This window comes from Hylobates moloch, unplaced genomic scaffold (genome assembly GCF_009828535.3).
Source record: "Hylobates moloch isolate HMO894 unplaced genomic scaffold, HMol_V3 SCAFFOLD_2, whole genome shotgun sequence".
NCBI classification, from domain to species: domain Eukaryota; kingdom Metazoa; phylum Chordata; class Mammalia; order Primates; family Hylobatidae; genus Hylobates; species Hylobates moloch.
The window spans coordinates 17015152-17041865 of NW_026652277.1; the positions used below are offsets into that span (position 1 = coordinate 17015152).

General features: G+C 37.5%; 1 protein-coding gene across 1 annotated transcript in view; it reads right to left on the bottom strand.

The window, feature by feature from the left end:
* Positions 1–23418: 23418 nt before the first annotated feature.
* Positions 23419–26714, bottom strand: part of ST8SIA6 (ST8 alpha-N-acetyl-neuraminide alpha-2,8-sialyltransferase 6) — a 124894-nt gene continuing 121598 nt past the window's right edge. Inside the window, exon 8 of the mRNA XM_032163368.2 lies at positions 23419–24074. Within this exon, the coding sequence (XP_032019259.1) occupies positions 23606–24074 (469 nt within the window). The 3' untranslated portion in view covers positions 23419–23605. The remainder of the gene's footprint in view (positions 24075–26714) is intronic.

The window sequence follows — 26714 nt, forward strand, 5'->3', positions numbered from 1 at the left end:
TATGGCTACATGTGTTGAGACGTGCTTCTCACTTTTCATGAATCATTTACCCCACAGCCCTATGGGGAAGGCAACTCAAAGAAAGAATTAACTGCATCTAAAATTAGTATTTATTTATTTATTTAAATTTACAGACAGAGTCTTGCTCTGTTGCCAAGGCTGAAATGCAGTGGTGCAGTCGTGGTTCCCTGCAGCCTCAAACTCCTGGGCTCAAGTGATCCCACCACCTGAGCCTCCCAAGTAGCTGGGGCTACGGGTGTGTGCCACCACAGTGGGCTAATTTTTTAAACTTTTTGTGGAGATGCAGTCTCACTACATTGTCCAGGCTGGTCTCGAACTCCTGGGCTCAAGTGATCCCCCCATCTTGGCCTCCCAAAGTGCTGAGATTTCAGGTGTAAGCCACGATGTCCAGCCCCCTCCTGCCTTTAAAATGTCCTCCCCACCCACCTTGTCTTGGACAAAGTAGTCATCCCTGGTTTGTTGATTTGGGGGAATGAAGGAAAGAACTTTAGAGATGAGGACAGCAAACCTCTTAGGGCGGGCATTTCTGAGCTCTCTTCTGAGACCTGGCGGGTGGCTAAGCAGGCAGAGCCCTCAGCATGCCAAGGGACTTGAGTTCATCAACTCCGTGAATCCGACATATGGTTGAAATATTGGGAACAAAAAAATATGCCAGCTTTGAGACTGTAGATCTATGAAAAATAAAATGGGAATGAGATCATTGTCTCATCAGGAATCTAGCTTCCGTGAAGTGTCTGGGGAAAGATGGATGTTATGTTTAATGTCAGAAGTGCCAATTCATACTACTCTTTATTAAACGGAGGTGCTTTGCCATCCACATTGTCTCAGAGGTTGACAGGTCATACCTCCAACTGCCTAATATTATACACACAATTTTACTGCCTATCTACTGAGGAACTAGAATGAAAAGTCAAACTTGTTACCTGTGATAGGATGCTGTAATGTGGCTGGTTTGTTTTTGTGTCCGGCTGTATTAGTCTGTTTTCATGCTGCGGATTTCATACCTGAGACCGGGTCATTTATAAAGAAAAGGAGGTTTAATGGACTCACAGTTACACGTGGCTGGGGAGGCCTCACAATCACGGCAGAAGGTGAAAGTCACGTCTTACATGGCGGCAGGCAAGACATCATGAGAACGAAGTGAAAGAGGTTTCCACTTATAAAACCATCAGACCTCATGAGACTTATTCACTACCATGAGAACAGTATGGGGAAAACTGCCCTCATGATTCAATTATCTCCTCCCACGTCCCTCCCACAACACAAGGGAATTATGGGAGCTACAATTCAAGATGAGATTTGAGTGGGGACACAGCAAAACCATATCACTTGCCTTGCAGCAGTGCCAAGGTTGAGAGCTCACAAAATACTTCCAGGTTCATGGCTCGACCAGTAAATGTAGTGAAGTCCTTAAGGTCAGAATTCATTGATTCCAAATTTTATTATGCAGAAGAAAGAAAAACATCCTTGGAATACATATCATAGGAAGCCTACAGAGTCCTGTGCTTGAAGATGTGTTAAAAACCAGTGTTCACCCCTTTGCTGGAAATGGAGAGAAGACAGGGGAACCCTAAAACCTTCCAGTGTTTTGTAATAATCCTCAGAAAGGCTGTGACAAAAATGAATGAACTTAACATTTTCTTAAGGCATACAGAAGAAACCAAAGACGTCTGAAGACCAAAGGGTTCTGTTTTGTTTGATTCACTGCAGTAAATGTATTGAATGATATTTTGGAAGAGAAAATCTGCTGACTTTCACGTCTTGCTCAATTTTCTAATTTGCATTCAGAGGCCATGTAGGCTGCTTAAAAGCTAGCTAAAAATGAGTTATAATAATAAGAATTTTGTGAAGCATTTTCAGACTGTATTTCCTGACAAGTAAAATACCACTCACCAGTTGCCTACAAATATGCCAAAGAATAGAAAAACACTAGAAAAATTCTTCTCAAGAACCGAACAAATAACTGACTCAAGGATTGCAGACATAAATAATACTCTTGTTCTTCACCCAGATGGAGGAGGCAATCGAGTATGTTGATAAAGAAGGAAGTTTGTTTTCTGCAATTCATTTCTAATTATATTGTAGTTATATAAGAAAATGATACTGTTCTTAGAAAATATTTGGTGAGGCCAGGCTCAATGGCTTACACCTGTAATCCCATTACTTTGGGAGGCCAAGATGGGAAGATCACTTGAGCCCAGAATTTCTGTACCAAACTTGGAAACATAGTGAGACCCTCTCTCTACCAAAAGATACAAAAGAAATCAGCTGGGCGTGGTGGCACATGCCTGTAGTCCCAGCTACTTGGGAGGCTGAGTTCAGAGGACCACTTGAGCCCAAGAGGTGGAGGCTGCAGTGAGCTGAGATTGCCCCACTGCACTCCAGCCTGGGCAACAGAGCAAGAGTCTGTCAAAAAAAAAAAAAAAAAAAAGATAGAAAGAGAGGGAGAGAAAGAAAGAAAAAAAGAAAAAAGAAAGGAAAGAAAGAAAAGAAAGAAAGAAAAAGAAAAAGAAAGAAAAGGAAGGAAGGAAGGAAAGAAAAAGAAAGAAAGAAAGAGAAAAAGAAAGAGAAAGAAAAAAAAAAAGAAAGGACTTGGTGATTTAGGAATTTAGGATGAAGAATCATGATCTCATTCATATAACCCCAACTCAATTGGTAATTTCAGGTAAAGAAGCCTATGGGAAATTTATTATACTATTCTTGAAAATATTATTACTAGGAAATTTAAAATATTTCAAAATAAGAAGTTATTAAACATGTATTTTTTTAGTTTCCACTTATCAGCTGTAAATCTAGCTCAAGTTTTGAATCTTTAATTTTCTTATCTATAAAATGAGGATAAAACACTAGTGATAACCTCAAAAAATTCAATAAAATGACAATTCAATAAAAGTTGGTGATAGTTTATACAAATCTCAAAAGTTATTTATAAATAACAGATTATGTATTTTGGTTTTGGTCAGTTACAAGTAGCTGAGTCCTTATATGATATCTACTATGATAAGAAAATATGTTGATACCATGTTTACTACGTGGCCATCAGTGCACAATGATATTCAACATTTACAAATGCAAACATTGTAAAACAGGCTGTTGATCACAGAAGCCCTCTAGTTATGATACAAACATATTCACCCAAAGATATGTATTAAATGAAACTGAAACAATTGTAAATTTATCAGACATTAAGATTTATTTAGAAAATGGTGTGGAATTTTTAGTAGCTTCTCAAAACATAGAAAAGACACAAAAAACAAGAAGCAAAGAAATGTTTGAAGTTTTCCTAGACACCATAAAAATGTTAATAATTGGCCAGGAGTGGTGGCTCATACCTGTAGTCCTAGTGCTTTGAGAGGCTGAGGAGGGAGGATGGCTTGAGGCCAGGAGTTCAAGACTGGAAAACATAGTGAGACCCCATCTCTACAAAAACTTAAAAAATTATCCAGGCATGGTGGTACACACCTGTGGTTCTAACTACTCAGGAGGGTGAGGTGGAAGAATCGCTTGAGCCCAGGAATTCGAGGCTTCAGTGAGCCATGATCACACTACTGCACTCCAGCCTGGGTGACAAAGGGAGACTGCTGGTCTTAAAAAAAAAAATAACAACTTTAATAATTGTCTCTGGCATGTGTAGACAAGGAAGCCTATTTACTGTTATTATTGTGCCATGGAGATGGGAGGAATATTTTGTCAACAGGGAAAATAAATATTGGCACCTCCTCCTGAGTGGGCTGGTACCTGTGTTTAAATCAAGACCAGTTTTATCTTTCTTCTTTTTTAAAAATTATACTTTAAGTTCTGGGATACATGTGCAGAACATGCGGGTTTGTTACATAGGTATACATGTGCCATGGTGGTTTGCTGCACCCATCAACCCGTCATCTACATAAGGTATTTCTCCTAATGCTATCCCTCCCCTTGGCCCCCACCCCTCAAAAGGCCCCGGTGTGTGACGTTCCCCTCCCTGTGCCTATATGTTCTCATCGTTCACCTCCCACTCATGAGTGAGAACATGTGTAGTTTGGTTTTCTGTTCCTGTGTTAGCTTGTTGAGAATGAGGATTTCCAGCTACATCCATGTCCCTGCAAAGGACATGAACTCACCCTTTTTTATGGCTGCATAGTATTCCATGGTCTATATGTGTCACATTTTCTTTATCCAGTCTAACATTGATGGGCATTTGGGTTGGTTTCAAGTGTTTGCTATTGTGAATAGCACTGCAATAAACATATGTGTGCATGTGTCTTTATAGTAGAATGATTTCTAATCCTTTGGGTATATACCCAGTAATGGGATTGCTGGGTCAAATGGTATATCTAGTTTTAGATCCTTGAGGAATCGCCACACTGTCTTCCACAATGGTTGAACTAATTTACACTCCCACCAACTGTGTAAAAGTGTTCCTATTTCTCCACATCCTCACCAGCATCTGTTGTTTCCTGACTTTTTAATGATCGCCATGCTAACTGATGTGAGATGGTGTCTCATCGTGGTTTTGATTTGCATTTCTCTAATGACCAGTGATGATGAGCTTTTTTTCATATGTTTGTTGGCTGCATAAGGTCTTCTTCTGAAACCTGTGTTTAAATTAGGACCAGTTTTATTTTTTACACAGTGAATTCTTTTTCTGATCTTCAGGAGGGCTATAATTACTCTGGTGACTTCAATGTCTAGCTTTAATTCTATCCAGAAATATTTTGACAACCTGACAATAAATATGTTAAGATATTTAAGTGACAGGTTGCTTTTGCCTTTAAAATGCTGAACGTATTAATCTATGAAGATATTTTGTGGAGTGGGTACTTCCATCTATATTTCTTAGAATGAAGGAAAAAAACAATAGAGATTAAATATATTTATGACCGCAATTGGAAGCCGGTACTGGAATGAATCAGGGGAGTACTGGAACTGACCCCATAGTTTTCTATTTATGCATCATTTCTAGAGAGTTGCCCATTCAGAAAACAAAATCCATTCACAGTAGAGATAAAAAGAGTTCAAAATTCAGGCAATTCCCCTAAAGCCCTTTACACACCCATGTGACCAGGTATCAATGTCCTCTTGAATCTCAGAGAGTTAGAAATAAGCGATCTCTGGTTAAGAGTTTTAAAAACCTGAACTTTAAACTTTTCAGTAATGATATGGTACATTCTTACTGACTTCTGTTCATGAAATTCTAATTTCAAAGAACCTTGGTGACTATATACATTGCCATTCAAACTGGACAACTTTGAGAATGAAAAAGGATAAACTAGGACTGTCTGGGCAAACTAGGACATATGATTACTCTATTAAATAGTATCTTTATAAAATAATATAATATTACAGATATTCTTCTACTACTTGCAAATTTACTTTAAAAACCCTCCAGACTGTGTTTTTGAGATTAACCCATTGAAACATACACTATTTAAATTTAGTTAATTTTTATCTTCTCGTGGTATTGTAGTGTATAATATGCAGTTTTTTTATCCACTATCTGGATTAATGTGTCTTTTTTATTTGCACTTATGAGCAATGCTAGTTACCAGTACCTCTCTCTTTGAGCACACAGGCAAGAGTCTCTGTTGGGTGAATACCTGGAAATTCATTTTCTGAGTCTCTGGCATGTGCATCGTCATCTTTACTATATATTGTCAAATCGTTCTCTACATTAGTGATTCTAATATTCATTCTTACTTGTAGATTGAGATTAATCATTTATCGTTATTCGTAACTTTTCCCCCCCAGTCTCTTGGACTGAAAATGGTATGTCAGTGTGATTTCAATGATTACATTTTCCTGAGTATACATGAAGCTTAGATTTTTAAAACCATGAATTACTTCTTTTTATTATTAACTTTTTTGTATTAAAATGTTTTGTATTGATTTAATGTCAGTAATTATATAGTCTGGAGAGTAATCCTTTGTGTACTATATTTTCATTTTGTTCATGGAGATTTTTTACTCCATAACTTCTACTTTTTACTCTATACCTTTCTTTTTACTTTACTAATACATATATATGACTTTTAAAACAAATATCAGAAAACAAAACAAAAAGAATAAACTTTTATAAGCTGTTGACTTACTGATGCAAAATGAAAAGATGCATTCTCTTCAGAGACATTTATTGCTAGGAAACCAACCATTGTCCTGTGAGTAGAACTACTATGGTGCTGCTAATGTACAAGACATTGCATGATTCTTAGAAGAGCAGCTTGGGTGAATACTGAATGAAAGGGCAACTATTTTAGGAAGCCATCAGCATTGAGCTCTTTAGACAAACTTGTTAAAATATCACTATCTTTACCCAAAGATCAGTAGGTCCAGAAAGTCTACTACAAAGTCTAGTCTTAATAGCTATTTCTAAGACTTCACACATGAGCACAGGTTTCATTACACTTGTTTGATGAAAAAACTAATCAAGGTATTGTCTTATGAAAAAGAAAAATAAGAATATCAAATCCTCCATATTACATTTCAATTTAATACAGAACATCTAGTGTTAACACACTATGATATTAATAAAATATCAATGATATTTTATATCATCTAGTGATATTAATAAATATGGATATTTATGTAATATCATCTAGTGTTGACACAGATTTGACACACTATGATATTGGTGAAATAAATCAATGATATTTCTATATCATCTAGTGTTAGCACACTATGATATTGACGAAGTACAACGATGATAGTTGTATAATTTCATCTAGTGTTAACACACTATTATTCATAATATCTTAGGGAGATATTATTCCTAATATCACAGTTGGTGTACACCATGTGTGCCCTGTAATATTATTCATAATATCCTAGGGAGATATTACTCCTAATATCACAGTGGATGTAAACCCTGTGATATTATTCATAACGTCCTAGGGAGATATAACTCCTAATATCACAGTGGGTGTACATCATGAATATACACCCTCTGCGATATTAGGAATAATATTTAGGAGTAAATAATTAGGAGTAGGCCGGGCGCAGTGGCTCACGCTTGTAATCCCAGCACTTTGGGAGGCCGAGGCGGGCGGATCACGAGGTCAGGAGATCGAGACCACGATGAAACCCCGTCTCTACTAAAAATACAAAAAAAATTAGCCGGGCGTGGTGGCGGGCGCCTGTAGTCCCAGCTACTCGGAGAGGCTGAGGCAGGAGAATGGCGTGAACCCGGGAGGCGGAGCTTGCAGTGAGCCGAGATTGCGCCACTGCACTCCAGCCTGGGCGACAGAGCGAGACTCCGTCTCAAAAAAAAAAAATAATAATAATAATAATTAGGAGTATTATTTGCAATATCTTAGGAAGATACTTCTCCTAATATCACAGTGGGTGTACACCATGTGTGTACACACTTTGTGATATTCGTGATATCCTAGAAGGATTTTACTTCTAGTATCACAGTAGTTGTACACCCTGTGATATTTTTCGTAATATCCCAGGGAGATAATACTCCTAGTATCATGGTGGGTGTACACTCAATATCACAGGTAGTATGAAAGGTATAGACCCACTGTGATATTATTCGTAATTTCCTAGGGAAATATTACTTTTAATATCATAGTGGGTGTATGCCCTGTGATATTATTCATAATATTTTAGGGAGATATTACTCCTAATATGACAAGGGGGTGCACACACTGAGATATTATTCTTAATATTCTAGGGAGCTATTACACCTAATATCACGGTGTACGCTCTGTGATATTATTTATCACATTCTACAGAGACGTTACTCCTAAAATTACAGTCCGTGATACTGGACGTAATATTCCGGGGGGGACAGGATGATAGTACCCGCAATATAGCAGGGGTTGTGTACACACCCCTGTAATACCGGTCGTAATATCCAGGGAGAAACAGGATAATGCTACCGGTCGAAATATCAAGGGTGGGACAGGACGACAGTACCCCTGACATCGCATGGCATATATACACCACCCTGTGATAGCGGTCATAATATTCAGAGGGAGATAGGATGATTGTACCCCTAATATCGCAGGGGATGTGTACACTCCCCTGTGATAGCGGTTGCAGTATCCAACTGGGGACAGAATGATAGTACCCCCCATACCACATGTGGCGTTTTCACTCCCCTGTGATTCCGGATATTATTTTCAGGAAGGGACAGGATGATAGTAACCCCAATATCGCAGAGAGTTTGTACACCCCTTTATGATACCGGTCCAAAAGTCCAGCGGGGGGAAGATTGATAGTACCCCCGATATCGCAGGGCATGTATACACCCCCCTATGATAGCGGTCGTAATATCCAGGAAGAGAAAGGATGATAGTACCCCTATATCACAGGGGTTGTGTACACTCCGCTGTAATACTGTCTCGCTGTTGTCGGTGTGGGCTGGAGTGCAATGGCATGATCTCAGCTCACTGCAACCTCTGCCTCCCAGGTTCCAGCAATTCTCCTGCCTCTGCCTCCATAGTAGCTGGGATTACAGGCATGCGCCACCACATCCGGCTAATTTTTGTATTTTTTGGTAGAGACGATGTTTCACCATGTTGGCCAGGCTGATCTTGAACTCCTGACCTCAGGGATCCACTCGTCTTGGCCTCCCAAAGTTCTGGGATTACAGGTGTGAGCCACTGCGCCCAGCCGTATCATCTAGTGTTAACACACCATGATATTAATAAAATGTATCAGTGATATTTATCTATTTCATATCATCTTGTGTTAGTACACTATTAACACAATATGGATGATATTTATATAATATCTTCTAGTGTTTACACACTGTGGTATTAATAAAATATCGATGATGTAATCAGTGCATAAAAGGAATTTTTAAAAGGTATTGATATAAGCATTGTTTCTAGAGTGAATGCATGTCGTGTCTAGTAACTAATTTTATGGGGGAAAATTTAATGTCGCCTACAGCGTACCTGCTCAGTGATCAGCAGGATGGCATTCTAAGAAGCTTCAGGACTTGAGAGAAGATCATGAAATGGGGAGACCGAACTATTTGAGCTCAAACTCTGGTTCAGTCACTTAGGGGATAGGGGAAGATACTTACACTAACTATGGTTAGTTGCCCACCCAGCATCATTGATTCCTCCATTCCTCCTTCCCGACAGAACCCTCAATTTGCTCAGGTACACGTGTCCCCCTTAGAACCCCTAAGGATGAGACTAAAGGTGAAGGTTACACCCCAAATCCCTTTGCCAATGGCTACTTTAAGAATAGCATGTGGGCCAGGCGCAGTAGCTCAGGCCTGTAATCCTAGCACGGTGGGAGGCTGAGGTGGGTGGATCACATGGTCAGGAGTACGAGACTAGCCTGACCAACATGGTGAAACCCATCTCTACTAAAAATACAAAAATTAGCCAGGCGTGGTGGCTTATACCTGTAATCCCAGCCACTCAGGAGGCTGAGGCAGGAGAATTGCTTGAACCTAGGAAATGGAGGTTGCAGTGAGCCAAGATCGCACCACTGCACCCCGGCCTGGGTGACAGACCGAGACGCCATCTCAGAAATAAAAACAATGAATAAACAAATAAATTAGAATAGAATAGAATAGAATAGGCATGTGGACAATTTGAACCAATGAGAAACAAGCAAAAGTTTGCAGGGGCTTTCAGGAAAGTCCTTTCTTCTGGGATGGTCCAGAAGTGACCTTCTCCTCTACACTGCAGATATACAGATGTACAGATATGAGACCTGCATGTATGACACTTGTTCAACAGCTGGTCTCAGCATGAAGTCATCACACAGAGGTAAACTGGGCTAAGACGCCACAGGGAAATGAAGCCAGAACCAAAGGGTGAAGGCAACTGTTAAGCTTCCCTGTCTCTGGACTTCCAGATCTGTGAGCCAAGAATTCCGAACAGTGTAAAAGAATTTGATGGGGCTTTTTGATATTTGTGGCTGAAAGCACTGTAATGGCTCTAAGCCAGTTGTTTAATCTGTGAAAGTCAGCTGGATAGCTATATTGCATTCTTCCAATAATTCATGATAATACATGTAAAGTATTAGGCACAGCACTCGACACAGAGCAAGCTTTTAATAAAGGACACCAGACGTGGGGTGTTGGTTGTCTACACACTGAATACCTGCTACTAACTTAGGGAACAATTAAGCACATGTTTAACAGCCTGGATTTTTGATTGCTTGCATTTCCACATCAGATGAGTTGGTGATATTAGTGTCCAGGGAAGACACTGTAATCGCTGAGGTAAGGGTTTTCAATCTCTCTGAGATCCTCAAAAGACAAAGAATAGAATAATAATGCAGTGGTATTTTATTGGATGTCACACACACACACACACACGCACACACACACTCTTAAAGGCCCAGAAAATAAACTAATTTATCAGAGTACAACATATTGGATAATTCCAAAATTAATTAAACTTTAAAATAAATCCAGTAGAATAAACAAAATTTATAGTATAAGCTTGAGTGATAATTCCTTAATTGAGAAAAGTTAAAATTTGGAACCAATCACAAAGAACGAGACAATTAAAAAAAAACAAAAAACCAATATAGTGATGGTAAAATTCCAAAACTTTTAAATTTTAGATGTTATTTTTTTCAGCTATCAACAACAATGAAACTAAAAGATACTGATTAAGCACATGGGCTTTGGGTATACAATTGGAATTTGAAACTTGCCCCTAATGTTTGTAACTATATAACCAAGGGCAAGTTTCTTAGCCTTTCTTAACCTCAGTTTTCAGATTTATAAAATGTAGATAGTAAAACTCTACCCTGACTTAGGTTTAAATAAGATAAGATAATCTAGGCCAAGTGCTTATATAGGTGCCAAATATATAGTAAGCACTTAATAAAAACAAAAAAAATTTTTTGAGACAGGGTCTCGCTCTGTTTACTAGGCTGGAATGCAGTGGTGTGGAAGGCAGCTATGCTAACCACTATACCACCAACGCCTCAGCAAGTGATGTGATCTCTGCTCACTGCAGCCTCTGCCTCCTGGATTCAAGTGATTCGATTCTTGTGCCTCAGCCTCCCAAGTATCTGGGACCACAGACATGCACCACCATGCCAGGATAAGTTTTGTATTTCTAGTAGAGATGGGGTTTTGCCATGTTGCCCAGGCTGGCCTTGAACTCCCGATCTCAAGTGATCTGCTGGCCTCCGCCTCCCAAAATGCTGGGATTACAGCGGGAGCCACTGCACCCGGCCAATAAAATGTTTTTATTAAAATAAAACTTTCTTCTAATAGAATTAGTGCCATGGGATCCCACTGACTTCTGGTGGTCTAAGTTGAAAGTGATCACATAATCCTGGGACTAAGAAGACAGGCTCAAATTTCAGATGAGCAAAGGGAACTACTAGAAGATATTTGCAGCAACCCCAATAAAGACAAGAGACAAACACTATAAAAATAAAATCAGAAGGTAATTTCTCCTTCTGAATGAGGTAGAGTACCAGGGACTGGATTTAGCCCCCATCTAAACAAATGTAAAAAGGAAAACCAGACAAGCCATATGAAACAACGGTTTTCAGACACTGGACATCGGGCAACTCAGGACTGTGATCCCTAAGAAAGAGAAAAGAAATGAGGTGAGCCTACTGATGCCCAGCCCACTGCCTGGAGGGTTTGCAGGCTACAGCACAGGCAGGAGGAACTCAGCGGGGTCCAGAGGTCTCTCTGAGTAGACAGGTTACAGATCTAGGAGCCTGGAACACCAAGGGAGCTGCAGAGGGAAGGCAACTTCATGGATCTCAGCAGAGGGTTCCCTCTAGTCTTCAACTGAGTCCTGACCAGCACATGTGTGGGAGGAAACTATCTGTATTAGTTTGTTTTCCTGCTGCTGAAAAAGACATACCTGAGACTGGGCGATTTACCAAAAAAAAAAGACCCACAGTTCCGTGTGGCTGGGGAGGCCTCAAAATCATGGTGGAAGGTGAAAGGCACATCTAACATGGTGGCAGAAAAAAGAAGAGAATGAGAGCCAAGCAAAAGGGGTCTCCCCTTAAAAAACCTTCAGATCTCGTGAGACTTACTCACTACCATGAAAATAGTATGGGCGAAATTGTTTCCATGATTCAATTATCTCCCACTGGGTCCCTCCCACTACACAGGGGAATTATGGGAGCTACAATTCAAGATGAGATTTGGGTGGGGACACAGCCAAACCATATCACTGCTTGAGTCTGGGAAAAGTCACCCCAAAGGAGCAAAGGGAACATCCCCTGAAACTTAGAAGACAAGCAGTAATTCATGCTCCCACCCAACAAAAAGGACAACCTTGCCCATCAGGTCATTGAATAACATGGGTTCATTCAACGTTGTTTTGTTATATTGTTGATGAGAAAAAAAAAAAAAATCTTAGTTGCTGACTGGGGCCACTGCCCGTGTAGAGCTTGCATGTTCTCTCCACACCTGCCTGGGTTTTCTCTGGGTACTCAAATTTCTCGCTATATACCAGAAATGTGCACATTACATCAACTGGTGTGTCAACATAGTTGCAGTCTAATGAGAATACTGGGTGTGGGGTGTGGGTGTGAATGTGTTCTAGGATGCAGGGGAATCCTGCCAGGGTTGGTTCCCTCCTTACCCTGAAGCTACTCGAATAGGCTCTGGACACCTGTGACCCTGAACTGGAGTAGTGTACTCAAAAGGGTATTGTCTGAGAATGGGAAAAAATTAGAATAGACACAAGAGAAAACTAAAATAAACACCAAAAAACTAGAATAACCACTGCTCTCATTCCAACAAAGACTAAAAGTAAAGCCTCTGAAAGAAACCAATTGTTTCTAAGTTTGCAAGTAACCCAAATGCTTTGGGAATAAATTTTAAGATATTTGTCAGAATATCAAAATATCCAGCATCTAACAAAGTAAAATTCACAATGTCTGGCACTCAATAAAAAAATTACCAGACATTCAAAGAAGCAGGAAAATATAACCCATAATGAGAAGAAAATTAATTAGTAGAGGCAGATCCAGGAATTACACAGATGATGAAATTAGTAGAAAAGGACATTAGAAGAGTTAAAACTATATTTTATATGTTGAAGAGGATAGAAGAATGATAGCGCATGTCAAATAGAGATGCTATAGACTAAATGTTTATGTTCCCCCTAAATTCATATGTTGAAACGTAATCACCAATGTGATATTTGAAGGTGGGGCTTTTGGGAGATGATTAGCTTATGAAGCCAAAGATCGTATGAATGGGATTAGTGCCCTTATTGAAAAGGCTCCAGAAAATTCCATCTGCCCTTTTGCCATGTGAGGACACAGTAAGAAGGTTATGAACCAGGAAGTGGGCCTTCATTAGACCAAGGCTGATGCCTGCATCTTGTACTTCCCTGACTCCAGAACGGTGAGAAAGAATAGATTTCTGTGTTTGTAAGCCAGCCAGTCTATGACATTTTGTTACAGGAGTGCAAATGGACTAAGACAATAGACAAGGAAGATAGAAAAAGACACAAGTCAAACTTCCTTTTTTCCAAAGGAAAAAAAAAAACAGAAATAAAGTGAACAGAGAATCAGTGAAATTATCTAAAGAATTTACTTTGGAAAGTTCTTTTCCAAAGAAAAAAACAAATAAAATGAACAGAGAATCAGTGAATTACAGAACAAATTAAAGTGGCTTCATATGTATGAGTAATTGAAGTCCCTGAAAAGATTTGAAAATAATGGCAAAAAACTTTCCAAATTTAATGAAAGCTATAAGCCCACAGATCTATTAATGAGAAGCTCAAAGAATTCCAAGTACAAAACACATAAAGAAAATGACACCAATACATATAAAAATAAAAGTGCTTAGAACCAGTGGTAGAAAGCAATATCTTAAAAGAAACAACAACAAAAAGATATATGATGTATCTGGGAACAAAAATAAGGAAGATGACAGATTTTGCATTGAAAATGATGCAAGTCAGAAGAATAGCACGCATTTAAAGTAGTGAAAGATGCCATCAATCTAGAACTCATAGCCAGCAAAAATATCACTTGAAAATGAAGAAATAAACACTTTTCAAACATACAAAAGCTGGAAAAATTTATTACCGACAGTCTGGCACTACAAGGAATGTTAAAGAAAATCCCTTGGAGAAGTGATCATCATTAAAAGCCTAAGTCTACACACAATATGAAGGACACTGGAAATGGTAAATAGGAGTAAATATAAATTCTTAACTGGCTAGTCATATGTGGAAAACTGAAACTGGACCCCTTCTTACACCTTACCCAAAAATTAACTCAAGATGGATTAAAGACTTAAATGTAAAACCCAAAACCGTAAAAACCCTAGGAGAAAACCTAGGCAATACCATTCAGGACATAGGCATAGGCAAAGATTTCATGAAGAAAACGCCAAAAGCAATTGCAACAAAAGCCAAAATTGATACATGAGATCTAATTAAACTAAAGAGCTTCTGTACAGCAAAAGAAACTATCATCAGAGTGAACAGGCAACCTACCGAATGGGAGAAAATATTTGCAATCTACTCATCTGACAAAGGTCTAATATCCAGAATCTGCAGGGAACTTAAACAAATTTACAAGAAAAAAAGAAATAACCTCATCAAAAAGTGGGCAAAGGTTATGAGTAGATACTTCTCAAGACGACATTTATGCAGTCAACAAACATATGAAAAAAAGTTCAATGTCACTGATCATTAGAGAAATGCAAATCAAAACCACAATGAGATACCATCTCATGTCAGTCAGAATGGCAATTATTAAAAAGTCAAGAAACAGTAGATGCTGGCGAGCCTGTGGAGAAATAGGAACGCTTTTACCCTGTTGATGGGAATGTAAATTAGTTCAACCATTGCGGAAGACAGTGCGGCGATTCCTCAAGGATCTAGAACCAGAAATACCATTCAAACCAGCAATCTCATTACTGGGTATATATGCAAAGGAATATAAACCATTCTACTATAAAGACACATGCACACATGTTTATTGCAGCACTATTTACAATAGCAAAGACATGGAACCAACCCAAATGCCCATCAATGATAGACTGGATAAAGAAAATACGGTACATATAGACCATGGAATCCTATGCAGCCATAAAAAGGAATGAGATCATGTCCTTTGCAGGACCATGGATGAAGCTGCAAGCCATTGCCCTCAGCAGACTAACACAAGAACAGAAAGCCAAACACCATATGTTCCCACTTATAAGTGTGAGTTGAACAATGAGAAAACATGAACACAGATAGGGGAACAACACACACCAGGGTTTGTTGGGGGGTTGGGGTCCAAGGGGAGGGAACCTAGATGACGGGTTAATAGGTGCAGCAAACTACCATTGCACATGTATGCCTATATAACAAACCTGAACATTCTGCCCACGTATCCTGGAACTTAAAGTAAAATAATAATTAATCTTAAAAAAATAACAAAGAAAGATAAGAGAAAAAATATTTTCTTTAAAAAGAAAAAAATATTTTTGAGACACACGTCTCACTCTGTCACCCGGAATGGAGTGCAGTAGCATGATCACAGCTCACTGCAGCCTCAACCTCCTGGGCTCAAGTGATCCTCCCACCTCAGCCTCTCAAGTTGCTGGGACTACAGGTGTCTGCCACAATGGCTGTTTTTTTTGTTTTGTTTTGTTTTGTTTTTTGTATTTTTTCTACAGATGAGGTCTCGCTATATTTCCCAGGATGGTCACAAACTCCTGGGCTCAAGCGATCCACTCTTTACGGCCTCCCAAAGTGCTGGTACTATAGGTGTGAGCCATCATGCCCAGCCTTAAAAAAATATTTTTGAAAGGTAACTGACAGTTTAAAGCAGAAAAATAATAATGTCTTGGGAGTTTACAATATATGTATAAGAATAATGTGTGGCAATAATTACAAAACACCAGATAAAAGGCAGATTCTCAGATTGTATCAAAAAGCCAAACTCAACTATATTCAGTTAATTAAAAAAACTTTTAATATAAAGAATCAAAAGTAAAACAACGAAAAAAAGATATGCTAACTAACATAAAAAGCTGGAGTGGCTATAATAATATCAGACAAATTAGATTTTAGAGAAAAAATATTAGTAGGGATAAAGAGGAATATTTTATAATAATGGGTCATCGATCAAGAAAACATAACAATCCTAAATATTCATGCATATACTAAACAGAATTTCAAAATACATGAAGCAAAAATCTCTAGAACTGCAAGAAGAAATAGAGCCACAATTATTGTCAAAGATGTAGCACTCTTCTCTCTATAACTGATAGAAGTATACAGAAAATTAGGTCAGATAAGTCTTGACTAACAGCATCAATCAATCTGATCTAATTGACATTAGTAGAACACTCCACCTAACTACAACTGAGCACACATTCTTTTGAAATGCACATAAGATATTTACCAAGAAAGGCTGTATTCTGGACTGTAACAAAGTCTCAATAAATTTAAATGGATTTAAATCCTACTAAGCATATTCACTGACTACAGTGAAATTAATTTAAAATGATCTACAGTAACACATATGAAAAAAATCAGAAATATTTGGAAACTAAATAATATACTTCTAAATAACCCTTGGTCCAAAGAAGATTTCAAAAGGCAGTTAGAAAGTATTTAGAAAGGAATGAAAATGAAAACATGACGTATACAAATTTGTGGGAAACAGCTAACAGTTTTTAGAGGAAAATATAGCACTAAATTCTCATGTTTAAAAAAAAGGTATCTCAAATCAATGACATTAGGAAACTATAAAAGGGAAAGCAAATACAACTAAAGAAAAGAAATAATAAGGACCAGAGAAGAAATCAGAGACCAAACAACAGGTTCTCGAGACTATCAATAAAATTGATAAATCTCACACTGGACAGACGAGGGGCAAAAGAGAGAAGACACAAATTACCAATGTGAGAAATCAGACGGGGATCATTGCAGACTCTACAATATTAACAGATAAGGGAATATTAAGAACAACTTTATTATGATGAATTCTACAACTATGATGAAGAAGATTAATTTCCCGAAGAACATAAACTACCAAATCTCACTCAAGAAGAAATAGACCGTCTGAATGGTCCTGCATCTATTAAAGAAATTGTTCAATATTAAAAATCTTCCCTCAAGGAAAATTGTAGGTCAGATGGTTTTTCTGGTGAATTTTTCCAAATGTAAAGAAGAAAATGCTGAAGTTATGCAAATTCTTCCAGAATAGCAAAAAGCAAAACATAAACAAAACCAATACCAGCTTTGAAAAAGAATTAAGATTGGAGTTTTATCTCAAGACTTATAAAGCTACAGTAAAAAAAAATGGTATGATATTAGCATAACAACAGACAAATCAATGAAACAGAATAGAGTCTGCAAATAAATAAACTCAAATATAAATCAATTGATTTTCAACATAGGTGCCAAGTAGTACAACAAAGGAAAAGATCTTCAACAAATTCTACTGGAACAACTGATCAGATATACGCAAAAATATGATTTAATCCTTACCTTACACTATGAACACATATGTAAAATAATTAACTCAAAATGGCTTGTAGGCTTAAATATAACAAACTATAAGTCTTCTAAAAGAAAACATAGGAGAAAATCTGTTACACTGGGTTTGGCAAAGCTTTCCTAAATTTGATACCAAAAACACAAACTATAAAATTTAAAAAATTAATAAACTAAACTTTAGTAAAATTAAAAACTTCTGCTATTGAAAAACACTGTTAACAAAATGAAAAGGCTGAGAAAGTAGTTGCAAAATACTTTCTAATAAAAGACTTGTACCTAGAATATATAAAAATCCTTTATAAGTCACTTATAAGAAGACAACCCAATTAAAAATTGCCAAAATATTTCAGCAGACACTTCATCAAAGAAGATATATGGAAGTCAAATAAACACATGAAAAAATAATAAGGGAAATGAAACTCAAAATCACAATGAGATACAGAGATAAAACTGTGTACCCAATAGACTGTCGAAAATTAAATACTACTCAAACCAGGTTTTGTGAAAGATGTCAGGCAACAGCAACTGGCATAGGCTACTGATAGGAACATGAAATGTTATAACCACTTTGTAAAACAGCATGGTAGTTTTCTAAAAGTGTTAGACATACATGGACCACGTGACCTAGTCATTCCAATCCTAGGTATTTGCCCCAAAGAAATAAAAATATGTTCACAAGAAGACTTGCACATAAATGTTCATGATACCTTTATTTGTAATAGCCAAAACCAGGAGATATTAAAATGTTCATCAACAAATGAGCAGATAAGCCAATTGTGGTCCATCCACATAACATAATTCTACTCAGTAAATAAAGGCATAAACTACTGTTACACAATCAACATGAATGAATTTTAATATTATTATGTCAAGCAAAAGTGCAAGACAAGAAATGAATACAGGCAGTAAATTCCATTTATATAAAATTCTAAAAAATGTAAACAGTCTATAGTGTAAAAATGTAAATTAGTCTATACAAAAACAGGTTAGGAATTTTCTGGGGACCAGGGTGGGATGGACAGGGAGGAGGAAGAGGGAAGGATTACAAAGCAACACAAGAAAACATTTTGGGGTAATGAATATATACATTGTCTTAATTGGAGAGGCGGTTTCATGGGTAGACGCATGTCCGTAAATATGTGCCATTTATTACATGTCAATGAAATGGGATAATACTGATTTTTCTTTTCATTTTATAATTGCATAATGGAAATAATATTGGCTTTAGAGTCAGACATATAAGTTGAATACTAGCTCTGCTCTTATATAGAATGCAACCTTATGTAAGTTACTTATCATTTTGAGTCAGCTTCTATATTTATGTAGTAGTAAGAAAATCATATGAGATTAAGAATATATATGTCAAAGGCTTGCTGTATTAAATATAAGAACATGTATATTTTTCTTCTTTATCCCTAAACCCACTCCGATTACCCTCTTCTTAATGGGTATCCTTCTTGTATTTGACAAGTAGCCTTGAATACGTTTGTATGTATGCATGCCTATGCTTTAAAGTAATTAAGTGGCATTGTGCTAAAGCTCTTGTTTTCCCTTTATGCTAAATTTTAAGGATATACCCTTAATTCTGTATATATGTCCAGTAAGTTGCTTCTAACTGCAGTATTGTATTCCACACTATGGATCTAGCTAAGTTAGTTGACTGACTTCCTAAGAGACAGACATCTGTGTGTCCAATTGTCTACTACCGCAAACAATAATGGAATAAATATCTTAGTACTTGTTTTTTTGTGCGGATCTGAACAAGTTCTCTTGGCTGTATATCCAAAAGTGCAATTGCTGGACTATAGGACACACATATGAATTTTACTAACTCAGTACTCCTAGGTTGCTTTCCAAAATGATTCAATCAGCTTATACTTCCACCAGCACTTGAAGTTAATGACCTTACTAATTTTCACCAATGCAACAGATATAGTATCTCACTTTCATCTGCATTTCTCAGGTTACTGGTAAATTTGAGTATCACTTCCTATTCTTAGTAGCTACTCAGCTTTCCCCTTTGTAAATCGCATTCTTATCTTTTGTTCATTTTTATATTGAGTTTCCTGTCTTTTACTTGTTGATTTACAATTCCTTGGAATGCCTCTCTATTAATGTCATTAATTTTATGCATTACTAAAAGCTATTTCAGTCTGTCCCCAGCCTATTAACTTTAAGGTGTCATTCACTGGCTAGAACTCTTTTATTTTAATACAGTCATAGCCATCCTTTCTTAACCCAATTCATTAAAAAAAAATTTTTGGGTCATGTTGAAGAAGTACAGTTCCTCACCTATATCTCAAACATAATTCTCCTACATTTTCTTCGATGAGCTTTAAAGTTTTCTTTTTAATCCATCATTTTCATCCCTCTCAAGTCCAACTTTTTATATGGTGCAATGTAGGCATTTATTTTTCTCCATACAGTGAGCCAATTTTTCAATATTATCTGCTAAAGAGTTTGCCCTGTCTCCATTACATAAGTAGTGCATCTTTATCATATATCGCCCACATTTTGTTTATAAAAAGAAGAATGCTTCTGGAAGAGCGATAACCGAAAATAAGAGCATGAGAAATATTCTTGCCTTTCCACTCTCAGGAGGGTACTGGTGACATTGTTCCTCACTATGGGATCAGCCTTCTGAAGCCACATATAAATAGGAAATCTTAAACACTCCTAGCAGCCTCAAGTGGATTTTTTTGATCAAGTATAAAGAAAGAAATAATCTTATTAGGTCAAGTGCATCAGATATATCAGATGAATTCCTACAATGCTTTCAATTTTTAATGGCATAACAATGTGTTTCCATGTCATGTTAGACAAACAAAATGTTTTGAAGGTCACAATATAGTATATATCACATCATAACTATACTTCTGCAGTAGCTATTTAGGATGTTAGTGGACCTGTTTTCCACAAAATTTTCCAATTTTCCCAAAGCTTCCTAATTCATGGGTTGATTTAGGGTACTTGACATTACATAATACTTAACTGATAAATTTTTTATAAGCAAGGAAAAATTTAGGCAAACACAGGTCTGATTTACTGCTTAATTCTGTATTCTACAGAGAGTCCTCAAAAAAAGACTTTTTGACTGATTACCTGGCTGAGAGCCCACGCAGTTACTGGGTTAGGACTTACATGAAGAGGGAAATCTCCTTTAGTGACAGCCATGATCTATTTGTCATTGCCTTTTGTTCCAAGGGAAAAGCACCAGAGACTTCAAGGATGTTCAAGGATTATTATACTGCGCAAAAATTAACACTTATGCAATTGATCATGAAGCCCTTTGCAGGGACCACAGAGTACTATGGACTATATACTTAAATGAATATTTCTGCCTTGCCTTTGGATTTGGCTAAAAATTATATTGGAATCTTGTTATTCTGTTTCATTGCTCAATGAGGCTGAACAACAAGTGGAAAATAGAATCCAGCAAGCTAGTATTTCTCTTAGAAACTGGTAGTATGTAGCATTATGAGCTAGAATCCTAACTAAAGGGCTACTCTTTTTTTTTTTTTTTTTTTTTTTTTGAGACAGGGTGTCGCTCTGTCACACAGGCTAGAATGCAGTCGTACCATCACAGCTCACTGCAGCCTCTACCTCCTGGGCTCCAGTGATCCTCCCTCCTTAGCCTCCCAAGTAGCTAGGACCACAGGTGCACACCACTATGCTCAGCTAATTTTTTTATTTTTTGTAGAGAAGGGTACTCACTATGTTTCCCAGGCTAGTCTCAAACTCCTGGCCTCAAGTGACCCACCCACCTTGGCCTCCCAAAGTGCTGGGATTACAGGTGTGAGCCACTGCGCCTGGCCTAAAGTGCTACTCTTGTCTAGTACCAGAACTCAGACTTTCCATTCTCAATGCCCTTAGATGTGCTTGAGTTTTAAGAGCAGATGATCACATTAGATCTAACAACATTTAAGCAATGCTGATTACAAACAGATTTCTTGGGAGTGTCACAGCCAGACTTAGTTGTGGTGAATCTACAAATCTACAAGATGGAGTTTATAGTTTTTCTTCTTGTTTTGCTCTTGGTGAAAAATTTGCAATGATTCACCAATACAGAACAAAAAGAACTGTGACTTATGTTTTACAGTTTACATAGCTGACATGCTGTATTGTCAACATTCACGTTCTATTGTATTTTAGAAAGTTCTAAGTAATGTTCTGTTTTGGAACAAAAGAACATTATTGGCACCTCACAGCAGGATATATGGAAGGTGGGATATATGCTCTACCAGGAAGAAAATGTTAGGATTGAATGAGGCACTGTGTCTTTCACTCCCTTTAGTTCTCTGCAACACACTGACTATGCAAGAAAGAGAGTAGGAGAGCTTCAAATAATGGCCAACAACCCCAATCTGCTGTGAAATCGCAACTATAGACCCACTTGAGAAAAAGACAAAAAGAATGCACACGTTATATGTGTCACAATGAATGTGTCTAAATATGACACAATATGGATGTCGATAATACACCACATCAGCTATGTAAATCATAAAACATGAGTCACAGTTTTTGTCGCTCTGTAATGGTGAGTTACTGCAAGTTTTTCACCAAGATCAAAATAAAAAGAAAACCTATGAACACTATTTTGCAGATTTGTAGATTAATTACCACGAATTCTGACTATAACACACTTTATGAAATCTCGGGGTGTCTGTTTAGCCAAAGATTTTTGGCTAACGTGAATCTAGGTAGGATTGTTGTAAAATTTCCAACATGCTTTTAGGATGGCAACACAGATGTCGAACCAGAAACTTCAGATATATTAACTTTGAAATGTCTACAATTTTCTCCACAAAAGAAAACCCACAAACATTTGTTTTCTCCTAAGCTTTTACTGGAACATAGGTATCATTATGCTGTTTGATCTCACACCATTTGGAATATTTCTGAAATCCATATCAGTGACACCAGAGATTCTGTCTTGATGTTCTACAGAAAAATTTTTAAGATAGGATATTATATGGGGAAAAAAACTTAAGTAAGCTCCAAATGTCCTAACTATATGTAATTTTTATTAAAATAGCATATAAAGTCCCCACATTGTATGTTTAATTATTTCAGTATACTTTGTTACTTTTACTAATCAATTACATATTTCTAATATCATCAGTGGTTTCGGGCATCCACAGGGGGTCTTCCCGTATCTGCAGATTAGGGGAGACTATTGTACATTGAAATAGATGCCACTGAAATGGATTTAATTATCCCTGCTTCTGTTCCTTGTAGCACTTTATTCATCGCTTTTGTCATTGTAATACTTATCGTACCCCATCATAATTAATGATATGCACATCTGTTTTCTCCTACAAGAGGCAATAATCCTTCTTGTCCTCTCACAGAGCCTGGTGCAGGGCCTGGCATGAAGTAGTTATACAGTAATTTTAAAACAAAATTGAGTGAGTGACCCCACAGACAAGACAATAGGTAAGAAAGACTGGGTATTGTAACTGTTCATGTCCTTGAAGTACATCATATAAGTGAGAGAGAAAAAAGTGTAAGAATGAGGCAGGAAGTTAAAATAAAATTATTAAGTGATGAAAAAATGTAGGCATAAGAGGGAAATAAATGGCTTAAATCCAACCAAAATATCATCACAGCTACTATTAAAAGTGAATTTAATCAGAAGCAGGCATACTGCCATACTCAGAGAAGAATTTCGTTCCTGAATGATCAAGAATTTTTTCCTTAAGAATATAATTTTCTTGCATGCAGTCTTTGAGACAGAAAAATGGGAAGGATATTATTGATAGAGACCTGCCACAGAAAGAAATCCAATGGATACTGGTAATGCAGCTATTCTCTTTAGAAGAGACCTCCAAGAAAGCACGCTTTTATTATCGGTCTGGTGAAGGTGGAGATGGCTGGTATAAATAGTAACAAAGAAATATTCTTTGAGTCCCTACCTCACACCAAAGGCCATGCCAATAATTTTCATAAATTATAAAAATTTGTATGACTCAGATATCATGGTGTCCATGTTATCAGGAGAAAAAATGAAGATGAGAAGGATTGAATGATTTGCCATCGTTGCAAAATGAGTGGGGAAGCTTTGGTCAAACTAAATTTTGGGGTTCATCTTAGAATACTCTGTAGCCACCTCCTTTGGTGTTTGGAGACATTGTTAATCACCTACTGCATTATGTTAAAATTATTCCAATTTTAAAATACTTTGTTTAGGCGACTTCACATTTGCTAAATTGCAGTTTGAGGATTCCTTTCATGTGAAGTTGGAGGATCTGGCTGTATTCTTTGGGCATCTGATGGACACCACGTTTAGGTAGCTTGTTGTCATAATAGTGATGGCTGACAGGTGTGTCTTCTACAGTTTTAGAGAAGGGCCAGAATCCATACAGCTTCACATTTTTACACAGTTCCACTGCAACACTTGTGATCATCAAGCCGGTGGACAAGCGGTATGCAGTCACACCTTTAGTTCTCCAGAAAAGGGCCAGATCTTTCAGGTACTTGGGATGGAAAAATAGAACCTTTTGTCTTGCTTTAGACTCTTCGAGCGTGTAGTACACTTTAAAAGAGGTACCCGTGTTGGCCCTGAAGGAAAATGCTGGCAGAAGAAAAAATGCATCTCCATAGGTTGCAATGTCCTCCAGAAATAGGGCTTTTTTTTCCTTTAAGTTCCCATATCTGCCAAATTAAAAAAAATTATAGTAATCCGAAGAATAATAATCAAAGTAGCAGTTTTGATAACATAAAGCTGAATTTACCATTGATCAAAAAACTGAATGATTTGTATACTGTATATAAAACAGATAAAGTGTGGACTCAGAGAAAACTCATTCAAGAAAGCATCATGTCAGTATCAACGACTAGATCTTCATCTCTCTTTCTTGGAATCCTTTCAATTTCTACTTTCTTACTGGGCTATATCCTTACTGAACGGACATTTCTTGTATTATTTTCTATTCTTATTCATTAATTTTTCCTAAAGTTGCTTTTTGTTATTGAAACACCTTCCCAATGTATAATGATAAAATATTTTTTCAAGCATAGTATGAATATCAATACATTTAAAAAAATTCATTGAGCTGCACACTTATGATTTGTGCACCTTTTGCACATATTTCATTATAAGTTTCCTTTAGAAAACCTAAAATAGACCGGGCACAGAGGCTCATGCTTGTCAGCACTTTGGGAGGCTGAGGCGAGAATATCACTTGAGGCCAGGAGTTTGAGAACAGCCTGGGTAACATAGCGAGACCCCGCCCCACATCTCTATAAAAAATAAAAATATTAGCTGGGAACAGTGGTGCATGCCTGTAGTCCCAGCTACTTGGGAGGCTGAGGTGAGAGGATCCCTTGAGCCCAGGAGTTTGAGGCTGCAGTGACCTGTGATTGCACTGCTGCACTCTAACCTGGGTGACAAAGTGAGACAAAGAGAGAGAGAGAGGGAGGAAGGAAGGAAGGAAGGAAGGAAGGAAGGAAGGAAGGAAGGAAGAAAGAGGGAAGAAAGAAAGAGGGAAGAAATAGAGAAAGAGGGAAGAAAGAAGTAAAGAGAGAGAAAGAGAGAGAAAGGGAAGAAAGAAAAGGAAAGAGAAAGAAAGAAATAGAGGAAAGAAAGGAAAGAAAGAGAAAGGAAAGAGAAAGAAAAGGAGGGAGGGAGGAAGGGAGGAAGGAAAGAAGGAAGGGAAGAAGGGAGGGAGGAAGGAGAGGGAGGGAGGAAGGGAGGGAGGGAGGAAGGAAGGAAGGAACGAAAGAAGGAAGGAAGGAAGGGAGAAAGAGGGAAGAAAGAGGGAAGAAAGAAGTAGAGAGAAAGAGAGAGAAAGGGAAGAAAGAAAAAGAAAAAGAAAGAAGGAAAGAAAGAAAAGAAAGAAAGAGAAAGGAAAGAGAAAGAGAAAGGAAAGAGAAAGAAAGAGAAAGAAAGAAAAGGAGGGAGGGAAGGAGGAAGGGAGGGAGGGAGGAAGGGAGGAAGGAAGGAAGGGAGAAAGAGGGAAGAAAGAGAGAAAGAGGGAATAAAAAAGTAAAGAGAGAGAAAGAGAGAGAAAGGGAAGAAAGAAAAGAGAAAGAAAGAAAGAAGGAAAGAAAAGAAAGAAAGAGAAAGGAAAGAGAAAGAAAGAGAAAGAAAAGGAGGGAGGGAGGAAGGGAGGAAGGAAGGAAAGAAGGAAGGGAAGAAGGGAGGGAGGAAGGGAGGGAGGGAGGAAGGAAAGAAGGAAGAAAGGGAGGAAGGAAGGAAGAAAGGAAGGAAGAAAAGAAGGGAGGGAGGGAGGAAGGAAGGAAGGAGAGAAGGAAAGAAGGGAGAGAGGAAGGAAGGAAAGAAGGAAGAAAGGGAGAGAGGAAGGAAGGAAGGGAGGGAGGAAGAAGGGAGGAAAGAAGGAAGAAAGGGAGAGAGGAAGGAAGGAAGAGAGGGAGGGAGGAAGGAAGGGAGGAAAGAAGGAAGGAAGGAAGGAAAGAGGGAAAGAAGATTTAAAATAAATGCAAATATAGATATACGTATAGGTTATTTTTAAAAATTTCCTCCACACATTGTAGTATCTATATGTATGATTTAAATAACTTAGTATCCTTGTAAGTATAATTGTGAGTGTTTAGAAAATATGCTTTGAAAGGCAAGTTCAATATTTATTTTTTTCTTTCAAGAGATGCTATAACTATTAGCACAAACATTTTCTATTACTAATGCTTATCAGTCACTTTTGATGAAAACAATGGAGTAGAAACTTTGTATAAGATTATTTATTAGCCAACAATTTTATGGTAGTTACATTGCAGAAATGAAAGATGGTAATTATTTTTTAGTAATAAACTTTCCAACGTGATAACTATTTTGCCAGGTTGTCTTAGCCTTTACTCTCTGAAGTTTCTAAATAGAGTAAGTTTTATCAAGAAAGTGCTACCAAGATAGAAGAGTAATGCTAACACTCTAAAAGAAAATGGAAAAAAGTGGCTTCATTATTGTTAAAAGAGATGAAGAAATAAATACGTTCTCATTTGATTAGCTTATGACATTGGAGGTACAACTGAGTCATAACTCTTATGAAAAACAACCTTGATAGAATGCCATAATTTGCAAATGAATTCATATATATTTTTCCAGAAACTCATTCCACCTGTATTGCAAGTCAGTCTCAGCAACAAGATTAGTGCTTAAGCTGAGAAACATGTTGAACAATGAAAAAATGTTCTTGATCAGTTATGTAACTTGCAGCTACTTACTTCAGAGTTATGATACTAGGATTTATAGTCACAAGATTTGTTTTACTGCCAACATCTTTACTAACATCTCCTGTGGTTGGGGGGAGGTTACACCTGAAATTTGAAAAGAAAATC